The sequence below is a fragment of the Gobio gobio genome (assembly GCF_949357685.1).
Source record: "Gobio gobio genome assembly, chromosome: 14".
NCBI classification, from domain to species: Eukaryota; Metazoa; Chordata; class Actinopteri; order Cypriniformes; family Gobionidae; genus Gobio; species Gobio gobio.
In genome coordinates, this window is record NC_137107.1 from 46,568,620 (window position 1) to 46,583,801 (window position 15,182).

A 15,182-nucleotide genomic window follows, 5' to 3' on the forward strand; every position below is an offset into this window, starting at 1 on the left:
TCTGGGTTTTCAAACCTGTCCTGGAGACACCCCAGCCCTGAGCTGATGAGTTAGGTAGGTGTGATAAATGAGGGAGACACAAAATGTGAAGGTTATAGTTTAATAGGGAATGTGTTCCGCCAGTGGAGGCGCTCGAGCAACCGAAGCAACGACACACACCCGAGTCTAGGAGAAGAAGAAGAAGAAGAAGAGAAGTGAGCGAGGGAAGAACATAAACATGAGAAGTGGAACACAGCCGTTCATTCTGCTCTAAATTGATTTTTTTCACACTGTGAGTACATTCATTTATCATTTATTAGGACAAATATAAACGAGTCGGTTCATTTAGTGAATCACTCAGAAATGAATCGACTGATGTTGTTCATTAGTTCAATGCGAGCGACTATTCGAGCAAAACATTTGCACCTGGATAATTGAGAGTGATTGTAAGTTTGATGATCATCTGCTAAATGAGCAACAGCGACCACAATTCACACCTTCAGTCAGTGAAGCCGCTCCCACAGCCGTTCATGAGAGTTTAAATGCTGGGAATATTCCCATCTTCCCACAGGAGAAGAAGAAGAAGCAAGCAGGAGGAATTACTCCAGGAGAAACTACAGACATACTATTGTAAAGATGGAGTTTGAGGAAGAACCCTGCAGAATAAAAGATGAAGAGACAGAGGAACAAATAGGTTGGTGTTTACTTCATTCGCTTTAATGACTGATGAGGAACATAAAAGACAAATTCACACCTCGCCACTTCTCAGATGCCGCATTTCCATTACCCTTCAAATTACGCCAATTGAAAATACGCCCCTATGGAAACACGTACATTTTGCAAAAACGCACATATGTCAATGAATGAACATCCAAGTAGGTACTGTAAAAGTGCAGGAAGGCAGTGTCTATTCCCTCCACAACGTGGATAAACTACAACAGATAAACATGTCAGCTGCTGTTGAGTTCAATATAATCTGTTTTCACATTAATTTTGTCATATAATCATATAATATGCATATCCTGATGTACAATGATCTAAGTTTTAAAACGTATAGCCTATTGATCATGCTTAATGTAAATGAATGGATACAACAACAGTAGTTTATACTTAATGGATACAGCTACAACTACACTGGTTTTTTTAAATATTAAGAAATGTGTAACATGTTGTAAAGTGTTTCCCACTTGACTGTGTAGATATACATTACCGGTTAAAAGTTTTAGAACGGTTTCAGAAGATTTTAAAATGTTTTTAAAGAAGTCTCTTCTGCTCACCAAGGCTGCATTTATGTTATTAAAATACTCAAAACAACTGTAATATCGTGAAATATTATTAAAATGTAAAATAACTGTTCTATTTTAATATATTTTAAAATGTCATTTGTTCCTGTGTTCAAAGCTGAATTTAAGCATCATTATCGTCTTCAGTGTCACATGATCCTTCAGAAATCGTTCTCATATGAGGATTTGATACTCAAGAAATAATGAAATAAAAGAAAATTAATACATTGATTCAGCAAGGATGCATTAAATTGATCAAGTGACAGTACATACATTTATAATGTTGCAAAAGCTTTGTATTTCAGATCAATGCTGTTCTTTTGAACTTTCTATTCATTAAATAATCCTGAAAAAAATGTACACAAATGTTTTCAACATTGATAATAATCATAAATGTTTTTATTTAATCATCAAATCCTCATATTAGAGTGATTTCTGAAGGATCATGTGACACTGAAGACTGGAGCAAAGATGATAAAGCTTTGATCACAGGAATAAATTGCATATATTCATATAGAAAACTGTTATTTTAAATAGTAAAAATATTTCACAATAATACTGTTGTTGCTGTATTTTAGATCAAATAAATGCAACCTTGGTGAGCAGGTCACTTCCGGTTCTGTGGATGTGGTTCTGAAACTGCGGTGCTGCGGGCCTACAGCTGGATACTATTGGATTTCTGTTACTGCCTGAACTTCACGTTATTTGTAGCGCAGCCATCCGTAAGCATGGGAAGATTTGTACGTTCCCTAACTCTCATCTTTAATATGTCACTTTTAACTTGTTTTCTAATTTTAGTAAACAATTAACAAACTTGAACCTTTTTGGCGCTCTTTAATGTGGCCTGGCCGATTGCTCAATCAGCATTTCCACTTTGGAAAGAGGTTAAAACCGCTTCAACAATCATGTCACGGACATCACTATAGAAAGGGGAATTTTGCTAAATGTATGCACTGTCACACAATTCTTATAATTTTTATTCTTCATGAGAAAAAATGGAATGAGCTAAAAATGTAATACAACACAGCCCATATAATGGCATGTGAAAAAATAAAACGTGTTTATTCTTTTGTGGCACTTAAAAAAAACGATTTGGCGCCTAAGTTATAGGCGTTCTCACGTAGCTTATTTCAAGTTCATCTGTGTGTGATTTGGTGAAAATATAAGTTGCAATATTATATTTATTTTGTATAAATATCTGATTATTCTCATATGATGCATTTTGTTGAGTTAACCTTCTAATGCTGCGTTTACACCAAACGTGAATAGAGCGACAAAATCGCGTCTTGTTGGACGCTTGAACATTTTGAATCCATTCGCGCGTCCACAGCAAATTGGACAGCAATATACTCACAGCAAATTGGTCCAGGCAATGCACTATTATCTTCACTGCATGTATATCTAAATATCCTAATAAAAGACCTCAGTCAAAACGTTTTGGCAGACAACAAATTATAGATTCATGACACCAAAGATCGCCCGTTAGATCTACAAAAGATCTGTTTAACCACTACAGAGCCAGTGGCAAACGTCAAAAGGACTGGCCGAGGAAAGGCTGCTCTCGCCGGGGTTAATGAGCGCCCGGTGATCGCCTGGATCTCATAACTCCAAAAACGCAAGATTATTTTTTTAAAGGAGGGGGGGGCCTCCTGAAGAGTCACAGACCAGACCAGCAGGAGTCAGATTTCATTCGAGAAGGAGGAGCTGATGATAAGATGAGGAAAATTTGGTTTCAAAGCGAAATGTAAAAGTGCCTATTTAAGTGAGTTTGTCATTGTACTGTTTTGTTGCTGTGTTTTTCATTAAGAATAATAGGCTAATGAACTCACCATTCAAGCAACCCGCCCCCGAACTGGCGCTAATTCTAAACCGAAAGTAAAATGCGCACGGGCACGGCCGCACTGTCATTCACGGTGCGTGTCCACTGCTTCGTTTTCAGTTCATTCCTATGGAAGCTCATCTTTGCTTTACTCGGCAGCATTATGAATGCCCGAGCGGCGTTGAGCATTTTACTTTCGGTTTAGAATTAGCGATTTACCTGCCGGTGATACCGGTATTACCAGTGTTGTCATGACTCGATTAACTGGTGGGAAAATTTCCTCACGTCACATACCTAGTGCAAGTGCACAACGCTTTCACACTTTGGCTGACGCTGAACCAGAGACACATTTAAATGCACAAGTACTAGCAAAACAATACATTTATGACGTGATCTATTCATATCAGATACACATTGTGTAAGTAACTATAAAGTTTACTTTATTTTTCTCACACTTTACCGGCCACTTACTTTCATGTATTTCAGGAGAAGTGGATGAATTGATGTGTTGTAAATCTGACAGATCCGATTCTCTGAACTGCATCGCAACATAACACGGCGACGTCCATCGCGCATTAGCCTATAGATCAGGGTTCCTCAAACTCGGTCCTGGAGGGCAGCTGTCCTGCAGAGTTTAGCTCCGCTAATCAAGGTCTTCATGATCACTAGAAAATCACAGGAAGGTGTGTTTGATCAGGGTTGGAGCTAAACTCTGCAGGACAGCGTTTGCAGAGGCAAACCCAGGACTGAGTTTGAGGAACCCTGCTATAGATCAACTAACATAATTATATTTTTTAACACTAAAACACGTTCACTTACATGTATTTGAGAATCGGAATATCAGGTAGTTGATGCAGGTTTGTGAATATTTTGAATAAAAAAGGAAAAACACAATATAAGCGATAGATCTGCCATACAGCGCTCTTGTGGATGCGCTGTCTCGTCCACAAGGGCATGGCGCGTCATGGAAATATTACTTTAATAAAATAATAACAGCCATGGTGATGATACTTTTGTTATATATGTTATGTGTGATAAGTTGGTTATGTTTTCTTTAAAATGTATGCTTGTTAGATGCAATTTCCAGATTAAAATATTTAGCAAATATTAAAAAGTAAAATAAAAAGTTAGCCACACCAGAGCGACCAGTGGGAAGAATGAGTCTAGAGACCTGAATAACCTTTGGTTATGTTAGTAATACAATTTGTGTGTTCGTGTTAGATCACAGTGCATTATCTAGCTAATGTTAACTGATGCAATGTTGGATCTGAAAATGTTGAGATTAACATAACTAAGATTAATAAATGCTGTAGAAGTATTGTTCATTCTTAGTTGGTTCATGTTAACTAATGCTAACAAAAATGAAACCTTATTGTAAAGTGTTACCATTTTTTTTTTTACCATTAAAGTGTTAGCAAGTTAATGAAGCTTACGTTGGTTCAAACTAGGCTACTGTATTGTATATGTTTGATTTATGTTGAAGTGTTAGGGACATTTACATGGCTTCTAAAGGTGAGCCTTTTGTTTTTGTAAGCAGGCTCTCAAACAAAGTATATTTAAAATTTTATTTAGATTTTTCGGCCCATATAGCGGTTATCGGTAACTGCCAAAATCAGTGCATCCCTAATAATGGTTAAGCGTTGCAATTAACCTGCAAATCACACGCGCTTCTGCATCTGTCCTGTACGGATCACGGATCAACTACGACCCTTAGTTGACATTGCAAATCCTGCAATGTGTGTATCTGTGATAGTCACATCTCAATATCGATGCTAAAACGATATAGCGTGCAGCCCTAGTATGCAACACACTGACCAGATGTAATGTATTTCAATCAGATCGCCGTGAGAATTAATGATACTGAAATATTTGATACTTTTTAAAAATGCATGGTTATAAGTAATATATAAGTATATTTTAATGTTGTTTGACACCGTATTTTCACTCAAATTATTTGCAGTTATTATTTGTTCTATATGCATAGCTGTTTATTTTTTTGCATTCATTTAATCTTTCCACCATGGTGATAGTTCGGAGGAAAAAGGCTCTTGCTTTTTCATTCCTTTACTGGAGACGCTAACAGAAATATTGCAAGTCAATGTGGGCAAAACACTAGCTTGAGTATTACCGTTTAGTGCAAGCGATGTGCCTTAATAGGGAGGATTTCAAAGACCATGGCAGTTAACCCATGCTGCCGCGCAAGATCATAATGAAAGTTCATTACGACAGCCACTAGGGGGGGCGAATTCAGACAGTCGTGTCCAAATGTTGTGTGCAGTGGAAAGGCGGCTTGATCCACTGATACAATCCAACAAAACCCGATGAAGTTGCCATCTGTTGTGCAGGGTGAATTGGGCATATGATGAAATTGACATAAAACAATACGTCTAAGACTATACTAGTAGACCCAGTTGTAAAATAGATATGTGCTAAATTGAGGGATTGATGCTACATTTAATTTTGTTTCTTCTTTAATTGAATTGTGAATTTAATGCTTTATTTTAGACCTGATGGAAGGGAATGAGGACAAAATGCATCAATTTCAAAAACCTCATTTCGTAAATGAAGATGAAGACTCCGTCATTTCACAGACTGAAAAGTGTTTCACACAGAAACGAGCCAGAAAAACTGGAGTCAAAGGATCTTTCCCCTGCTCTGAGTGTGGAAATTGTTACACAGATAAATCGGGACTTAAAGGACACATGAGGATTCACACTGGAGAAAATCTGTTCACCTGCACTCAGTGTGGAAAGAGTTTCACGCAGAAAGGAAACTTTGAAGTGCACATGAGAATTCACACTGGAGAAAAACCGTTCTCATGCACTCACTGTGGAAAAAGTTTCATTAACAAAGGCAACTTAAATGCCCACATGAGAATTCACACTGGAGAAAGACCGTTCACATGCTCTCAGTGTGGAAAGAGTTTCATCCTCAGAAAAAACTTGAATGAGCACATGGGAATTCATACGGGAGAAAAACTGTTCACTTGCACTCAATGTGGAAAGCGTTTCATTAACAAAGGAAACTTAAATGTGCACATGAGAATTCACTCTGGAGAAAGACCTTATACATGCACTCAGTGTGGAAAGAGTTACACTCATAAAAGTAATCTCAAAAATCATCTGCGCTTCCACTCTGGAGTGAGATTATTCAGCTGTGATCAGTGTGAGAAAACATTTGTTGTGGAATCAAACTTAAGAACACACCTTAAAGTTCATGCTGGTGTGAGGCCTCACATTTGTTGTTTTTGTGGACGGAGTTTTATATTTCTGCACAAGTTAAAAATTCATGAGCGTTTACATACTGGTGTGAGACCATATATGTGCTTTGACTGTGGGAAGAGCTTCACTACATCCAGCGACTTGAAAACACACGAGAGAGTTCACACTGGAGAGAAACCGTACAAGTGCTCACATTGTGGAAAGAGTTTCGCTCAGCCAGGAAACCTGAAATATCATGAGAGAGTTCACACCGGAGAGAAGCCGCACCAGTGCTCCTCATGTGGGAAGAGTTATACCCGATTATCTCATCTACAGAGACATAAGAAAAATCATTGCCTGAAGTTGTCTAATTAGCAAATGTTCATGTTCAGATCCATCACTTACACGTAATACATTTACAAGTAGGGTGCATCCGGAAATTTTCACATCGCTTCACTTTTTCCACATTCGGGTTCAAGTCTGGGCACTTAAGGACATTCACAGAGTTGTCCCATAGCCACTCCTTTGTTATCTTGGCTGTGTGCTTAGGGTCATTGTCCTGTTGGAAGAGGAACCTTCGCCCCAGTCTGAGGTCCAGAGCACTCTGGAGCAGGTTTTCATCAAGGATGTCTCTGTGCATTGCTCCATTCATCTTTCCCTCAATCCTGACTAGTCTCCCAGTTCATCCCGCTGAAAAACACCCCCACAGCATGATGCTGCCACCACCATGCTTCACTGTAGGGATGGTGTTGGCCAGGTGATCAGCAGTGCCTGGTTTCCTCCAGACATTACGCTTGCCATTCAGGCCAAAGAGTTTAATCCTTGTTTCATCAGACCAGAGAATTTTGTTTCTCATGGTCTTGAGTCCTTCAGGTGCCTTTTGGTTGTTATTATGGAAGGTTCTCCTTTCTCGACAGTGAAATGCTGGAGCTCTGTCAGAGTGACCATCGGGTTCTTGGTCACCTCCCTGACTAAGGTCCTTCTTCCATTTACAGGACCTTCAATGCTGCAGAAATTTCTGTACCCTTCCCCAGATACAATCCTCGGCGATACTAATGTCTACAGACAATTCCTTGGACTTCATGGCTTGGTTTGTGCTCTGACATGCACTGTTAACTGTTGGACCTTATATAGACTGGTGTGTGCCTTTCCAAATCATGTCCAATCAACTGAATTTACCAGAGATGGACTCAAGTTGTAGAAACATCTCAAGGATGATCAGTGGAAACAGAATGCACCTGACTGAGCTCAATTCAGAGTCCTGCACGGGTGCGGGTACCCGACGGGTGACCCGCGAATATTGCTGAAACGGGTGAAAAACATCCTACTGTGTCGGATACGGTGCGGGTCGGGTCGGACAAGGGAGAACACGGGTCTAAACAAGGGTTTTAAACAGTCACGTGGAAACTAATATAGGCCTATATATAAAAATGTATGCATTTATATTGTAGATGTGTTCCTAAAAATATGCATATACAAAAATATGCCTTGCCTGTATTTCAAGTTGATAAAATAATTTCAAATCCATATCAGTTTATTTGTGGCCGCGTGGCGCGTGCGTGCGCAATCAGCCTGCACTCGTCGAGATGGATCCTGAGGAGTTGAAGAAAAGATAGCCGCAAATGCGGAAGTTCATCGCTGAGGAAGAACGCAGATAACTGTGGTAACAAACCAAGCACAAGCAGTTCTATTGAACAGTATTTTTATGTTTCCTGAGTTTGGTCTTAATAACTGTCTTAGTAGCCTACATTAAGCCACGTTAAGCATTTTAGAATGTCCCGAAGTTCCTTGTGTTAATGGTCGTGTAATAACTTCTGTATGCTGGCAATAATCATTTTTGTAAGTGTGTCTATAATGTAATATGCTAAACTGATTTTATTGCGGGTACTGGTCGGGTGTCGGTTCTATTTTAAGCGGGTCGGGTGCGGATTTTATTTAGTGCTGTTGTCGGAAAACGGGTCGGATGCGGTTTTAAGCACTGCGGGTGCGGGTTTACAAAATCGGACCCGTGCAGGACTCTGGCTCAATTGTCACGGCAAAGGCTGTAAACTTATGTACATGATTTTAATATATTTTTAATACATTTGCAAAGATTTCAAACAAACTTCATGAATTGAATCAATTTTGGAACTAGGCTGTACCATAACAAAATGTGGAAAAAGTGAAACGCTGTGAATACTTACCAGATGCACTGTAAATAATTTGACATTCAGATTAATCAAAAGCTAGATTATTTGCTAAAATTAGTAGTCAAGTTAGTTTTCTTGTTTGTCAAAGGGAACCTTTGTGTGCGTGGCATACCTGGGGAACACATGGCACCAGGATGCACTATGGGAAGAAGGCAAGCCGGCAGAGGCAGTGATGCTTTGGGCAAATGTTCTGGGAAACCTTGGGTCCTGCCTTCCAAGTGGATGTTACTTTGACATGTACCACCTACCTAAGCATTGTTGCAGACCATGTACACCCTTTCATGGAAATGGTATTCCCTGGTGGCTGTGGCTCTTTCAGCAGATAATGCGCCCTGACACAAAGCACAAATGGTTCAGGAATGGTTTGAGGAGAACAACAAGTTTGAGGTGTTGACTTGGCCTCCAAATTCCCCAGATCTCAATCCAATCGAGCATCTGTGAGATGTGCTGAACAAACAAGTCCGATCCATGGAGGCCTCACCTCGCAACTTACAGGACATAAAGGCTCTGCTGCTAACATCTTGGTGCCAGATACCACAGCACCCCTTCAGGGGTCTAGAACACAGAGAAATAATGTTTATATTAAACATTATATTCAGCATTACTAATGAACCAGTAGTACAACTCATTCTTTTGACTAAAACATTTCCAGATGTTTTTCTATGTGGCGATTCATCTCTTCATATGGACTGAGAGTAGATGAAATTGCTCAAAGTGAACGTGTTCTGTCTGGTAATTCAGCAGTGACATACTTGTTTTACATCTGCTACAATGATTAAATAAGGTTTAAAATGATTTAAGTTCTTGCATTGTATTTTGTCAAACAATATGGTTAAAAAAGTAATAAAATATTTTAAGCTGATTTTGTGTGGTCTCGATCCTCTGAATAACTTGCATGAGCTTCTCTATGTACTTATAGCAAAAACACATTTGTCTAGCTTTTATTTCAATCACGTGACATTGTTAAATCCATCGTGATTCATAAACCAACATTAAGTAATTTTTTCTGTTCAAAGTTGACATTATATAAGCGAGTACATTATGATTCCATCTTCCAAACCATTCCAGTTTTTGAATAGGATATATAGGGACTGCAGATGTCATGGCGAGTGCAGTTTCATTTACCCGGCGGCGACGTATATCAAAATGTATAAAAAATATTACGTGTACTAAGTACATCTGAACTAGGTACGTCGTCTTACAAGACGCCTGATACATAAGTTGTCTCCATGTACGTCACCTTAACATAACTTTAAAGTTTGCATTAGTAGGCTAGATGTATTTTTTATAGGCTATTGCTTATTTCTCAATAAGTGGCAATAGTGCATAATAATTGCAAGTTTATTTTATGTTTGATAACTTTTGTGTTGAAGTGAAGCTTTGTAAATTTAAACATGTTCAGACCATTAATGGCCTTCTCTTTTTCCCTTGGACGCTACAAAAAGAAAATCCATCATTGCCCTGTTATAAAATGAGACTGGGGTTTATAGCCTGTCAACTTATTTTATCAACACATCTTAGTCTGACAATATTTCAACTAGTAGCCAACAATGTAAAGTTTATGCAACAATAAAGCACTTATTTTGTATATATTTATAATCTTTATAAGTGAGAATAAATGTTTTACTTGAAAAATTCTCATCTTAAAATCGCGTTCTTCTTCTGAGGTAAATCCGAGGTAAACTCGGTGTGTCTTCCAAACTTGGTGAAAAGCAGAAGAAGAATGAAGCGCACAGGATGGGAGTCCAGCCAGAAGCGCATTGCAGTAGTCAAGCCTAGAAATGACCAGGGCCTGGACGAGAAGCTTTGTTGCGTGCTCTGTTAGGAATGGCCTGATCTTCCTTCCTGATGTTGTGCAGCGCAAGCCTGCATGAGCAAGCTGTCTCTTGTCTCTCGCAGAGAGGAAGTGGCGCAAAACTAAAAACGCTACTGACCTAACCCTGTATCAGTCTCTTCTCGCTTCTTTCTCTACTAATGTCTCCACTGCTAAAATTACATACTACCACAACAAAATCAACAACTGCTCTGACTCTCGTGCACTTTACAAAGCATTCTCTTCGCTCCTTTGTCCTCCTCCTCCCCCTCCTTCATCAACTCTTACAGCTGATGACTTTGCATAATTTTTCACAAACAAAACCTCCTCCATCAGCAGTCAATTCTCCACACCACAAACTGACACGCACATCTCAACAACCATCACACACACGCTCCCCTCCTTCTCTCTGCTCTCTGAAGCAGATGTCTCCAAACTCATCCTTTCCAATCAGCCCACTACCTGTCCGCTTGATCCTATCCCCACCTACCTCCTTCAGGCCATTTCTTCTTCTGTTACTCCTGCACTCACTCACATTGTCAACACCTCTCTTCACACCGGGACCTTCCCCACAGCATTTAAGCAGGCTCGGGTAACCCCACTGCTTAAGAAACCTTCTCTAAACCCAGCACTTTTAGAAAACTACAGACCGGTATCCCTTCTTCCTTTCATTGCAAAGACTCTTGAGCGAGTGGTGTTTAACCAGCTGTCTACGTTTCTTGAACAGAACAACCTCCTGGACATCAACCAATCCGGCTTCAAAAGCGGCCACTCAACTGAGACTGCCCTGCTCCCGGTTACGGAGGCACTCAGACAGGCAAGAGCAGCTTCCAAATCCACAGTACTTATCTTACTGGATTTGTCTGCTGCTTTTGACACAGTTAACCACCAGATCCTCCTGTCAACTCTCATGAAGATGGGCATCTCAGGAACTGCTCTCCAAAGGTTCAAGTCTTACCTCTCAGGTAGGTCCTTCAGGGTGTCATGGAGAGGTGAAGTGTCTAAGTCACATCCTCTAGCTACTGGAGTTCCCCAGGGCTCAGTGCTTGGACCACTTCTCTTCTCCATCTACATGTCATCACTGGGATCGGTCATTCAGAAACATGGCTTTTCCTATCACTGCTATGCCGATGACACTCAACTCTACTTCTCATTTCAACCAGATGATCCATCGGTTGGTGTTCGTATCGCTGCCTGCCTAACAGACATTTCAGCATGGATGAAGGAACATCACCTGCAACTCAACCTTGCAAAGACAGAACTTCTTGTTGTCTCTGCCAACCCAGCACTTCACCACAATCTCTCCATTCAGCTAGGTTCATCAACCATAACTCCATCCAGGACAGCCAGGAACCTTGGAGTTGTGATTGATGATCAGCTAAAATTCACTGACCACATCACTGCAACAAGCCGATCCTGTAGATTTGCATTATACAACATTAGGAAGATTAGACCCTTCCTATCAGAGCATGCCACACAACTACTGGTCCAAGCTCTTGTTCTCTCCAGACTGGAGTACTGTAATGCTCTTCTAGCGGGCCTTCCGGCATGCACTATCAAACCCTTGCAACTGATCCAGAATGCAGAGGCGAGGGTGGTCTTTAACGAGCCGAAGAGAGCGCACGTCACGCCTCTCTTCATCAGTCTGCACTGGCTGCCAATAGCTGCTCGCATCAAATTCAAGGCACTGGTGCTCGCCTTCAAAGCAACCACTGGCTCTGCACCAATATACCTAAACTCGCTAGTTCAGACTTACACACCCTCCAGGAACTTACGTTCTGCTAGTGAACGACGCCTTGTGGTGCCATACCAGAGAGGCATGAAATCGCTGTCACGGACCTTTTCCTGGGCCGTTCCCACCTGGTGGAATGACCTGCCTATCTCAATTCGTGCGGCCGAGTCTGTAGCCATTTTCAAAAACCACCTAAAGACACATCTCTTCCAGCAGCACCTGACCAATCAAGAATAGCACTTATCATTCTATTCATTTTCTGTCTGTCTAATTTATAAAAAAAAAAAAAAAAAAAATGTCCTGTGTGTTCTGAGCTAGATTAACTGAGACTTGCTACCTTGACTGTTATAGTTGCTTCTTTTGCTCTCATTTGTACGTCGCTTTGGATAAAAGCGTCTGCTAAATGACTAAATGTAAATGTAAATGTCTCTGAAATGTGGTCTTTGAAGGACAGCTGGTCATCAAAGATTACTCCAAGATTTCTGTCCGACTTTGAAGGGGAAATCAAGGATGAACCTAGCTGGATGGTGAAGTTGTGTTGTAGAGTCGGATTGGCAGGGAAGACGAGAAGCTCAGTCTTTGCCAGGTTGAGCTGCAGGTGATGTTCTTTCATCCATGCCGAGATGTCCGCCAGACAGCTCGTAATTCGTGCAGCTACTGTGGGATCATCTGAAATGAAGGGTAGAGCTGTGTGTCATCAGTATAGTAGTGGTATAAGAAGCCATGTGCCTGTATGATGGGTCACAATGATGTGGTGTAAATGGAGAGGATGAGAGGTCCAAGTACTGAGCCCTGAGGAACCCCGTTGGTCAGTTGATGTGCTTTGCCCTCTCCAGGCAACCTTGAAAGACCTATCTGTGAGATAGGACTCAAACCAGTGCAGCGAAGTCCCGGTGATGCCCAGTGATGAGAGGGTAAAAAGAAGAATCTGATGATTCATAGTGTCAAAGGCAGCAGATAGATCGAGGAGGACAAGAACTGATGATTTTGAATCAGCTTTCGCAATACGCAGGGCTTCAGTGACCTTGCGCACGTGTGGGTGTGGTCACTGAATCGATAATAAGCAGCCACTTGAGAAACTGGACCTCTCGTTGCTTTAATATGTATTACATAAACAGAGAATATTTGTTTTTGAAATGTCAAGCTTTTAAAGACATATCTGTCAAGTTACAAGCTCTGTAAAGACATCTTTCATGTCTGTGAGGCCAAAAATGACGGAATATTTTTACGCTGTCATGAAAAATCCAGCATAACGCGCCGGCGTGATCGCCATGTTCAGAGGGTTAATAACTGATGAGGAACTTTAAAATGAAAACTGACATTAAAACTTCAACTAGTTCAGCTATATATTTTTTTTCTTCATATTTGTCCTCTTTTATTTGAATTTTGATAATTGTATGTTATATATTTATTTTAGACTTGATGGAAGTGAATGAAGACAAATATCATCGGTTTCAAAAACCTCATTTCACAAATGAAGATGGAAACCGTCATTTCACAGACAGTGAAGAGTTCACACAAAAGTGTACCCAAAAAACTGAACTAGAAGGATCTTTCACCCAGGGTTTTAAGGAAGAGCCCTGCAGAATAAAAGAGGAAGAGACAGAGCAACAAATAGGTTGGTGTTTTCCTTCGTTTTCTTAATGACTGATGAGGAACATTAAGATGAAAACTGACATATAACAATACATCTAAAACTAGAAACTAGTAGACTCGGTAGTAAACTAGATTTGTGCTAAATTAAGAACGATCTTTATGTATTTGTTACTTATGTGTCCTTTTTAAATTTAATTTAATGTTGATTTTAGACCCGATTGAAGTGAATGAAGACAAACATTATTTCACAAATGAAGATGGAGATGCAGTCATTTCAAAAACTGAAGAGACTTTCACACAAAAAGAAGCTGGAAAATCTGGAATTGAAGGATCTTTCACCTGCTCTGAGTGTGGAAAGAGTTACACACGTAAATCAAACCTTAACAGACACATGAGGATTCACACTGGAGAGAAACCGTTCACCTGCACTCAGTGTGGAAAGAGTTTCACTTACAAAAGCGCTCTTGACAATCATCTGCACTCTCACACTGGAGTGAAGCCGTTCAGCTGTGATCAGTGTGAGAAAACATTTGTTCTGGCATCAAACTTAATAACACACGTTAAAATTCATACTGGTATGAAGCCCCACATTTGTTCTTTTTGTGGAAAGTGTTTTACACTACTGCAGAATTTAAAAATGCATGAGCGTATTCATACTGGTGTGAGACCTTACATGTGCTTTGACTGTGGGAAGAGCTTCATTACATCTGGCCACTTAAAAACACACCAGAAAATTCACACTGAAGAGAAACCGCACAAGTGCTCACACTGTGGGAAGAGTTTCACTCGGTTAGAATTCTTGCAAATTCACGAGAGAGTTCACACTGGAGAGAAACCGTACAAGTGTTCTTCATGTGGGAAGAGTTTTGCTCAGCCAGGAAACCTAAAAGATCATGAGAGAATTCACACTGGAGAGAAGCCGCACCAGTGCTCTTCATGTGGGAGGAGTTTCACCCAAATATCTCATCTACAGAGACATAAAAATAAGCATTGCCCGAAGTTGTCAAATTAGCAAATGTTCATGTTCAGATCCATCACAAGTAAATAATTTGACAGATTAATCAAAAGCTGGATCATTTGCTAAAATTAGTAGTGAAGTTTGATTGTTTGACAAGGAGAACCTTTGGGGAAGGTCAGAATAATAGTTTAGAAAACTAATGTGTTGACATTAAACTTTTTGTGAAGAGATGTGTTTTGTTACTTTGTGGTGTTAAATTATTTGTATTAATTGTGCATACGAGGCATTTGGGTAAAAGTGGCAACAATAGTCTATTAAATCATAATCCATCTTTCAAACAATTTGTTTTAGATTTTTTGGTGTGATGCATTAAGATATTAAAGACTTTTTGTATTGCAATCACTGCAAAAAGTGAAAATAGAAAATATAAGAAACAAGGAACAAAACGTGATTTTATATATATATATATATATATATATATAGCAGATGCATCGATACTCGAAACCACGATCAGCAATGCAGTGATTGGCTGGCGTCAAGACAGCAACGTAATGACATCATATAATTAAAAAAGCCACCTGGCAAAAAAACTTGACAAATCATACAAAAAAAC

At 39.9% G+C, this 15,182-nt stretch overlaps 1 protein-coding gene across 2 annotated transcripts; it reads left to right on the forward strand.

The window, feature by feature from the left end:
• Positions 1 to 157: 157 nt before the first annotated feature.
• On the forward strand, positions 158 to 14,904 carry LOC307136830 (uncharacterized protein). Of its 2 annotated transcripts, XM_079834144.1 has the most exons (4): positions 158 to 271; positions 551 to 673; positions 13,433 to 13,633; positions 13,824 to 14,904. In XM_079834144.1, the coding sequence occupies exons 2-4, from the start codon at positions 616 to 618 to the stop codon at positions 14,621 to 14,623; spliced, it is 1,059 nt and encodes a 352-aa protein (XP_079690270.1). In that variant the 5' UTR covers positions 158 to 271; positions 551 to 615; the 3' UTR covers positions 14,624 to 14,904. The 2 variants fall into 2 exon arrangements, with proteins under 2 accessions (XP_079690270.1, XP_079690269.1); XM_079834143.1 differs by lacking the exons at positions 13,433 to 13,633; positions 13,824 to 14,904 and adding an exon at positions 5,587 to 9,331 and having other exon boundaries at positions 162 to 271.
• Positions 14,905 to 15,182: the final 278 nt, after the last annotated feature.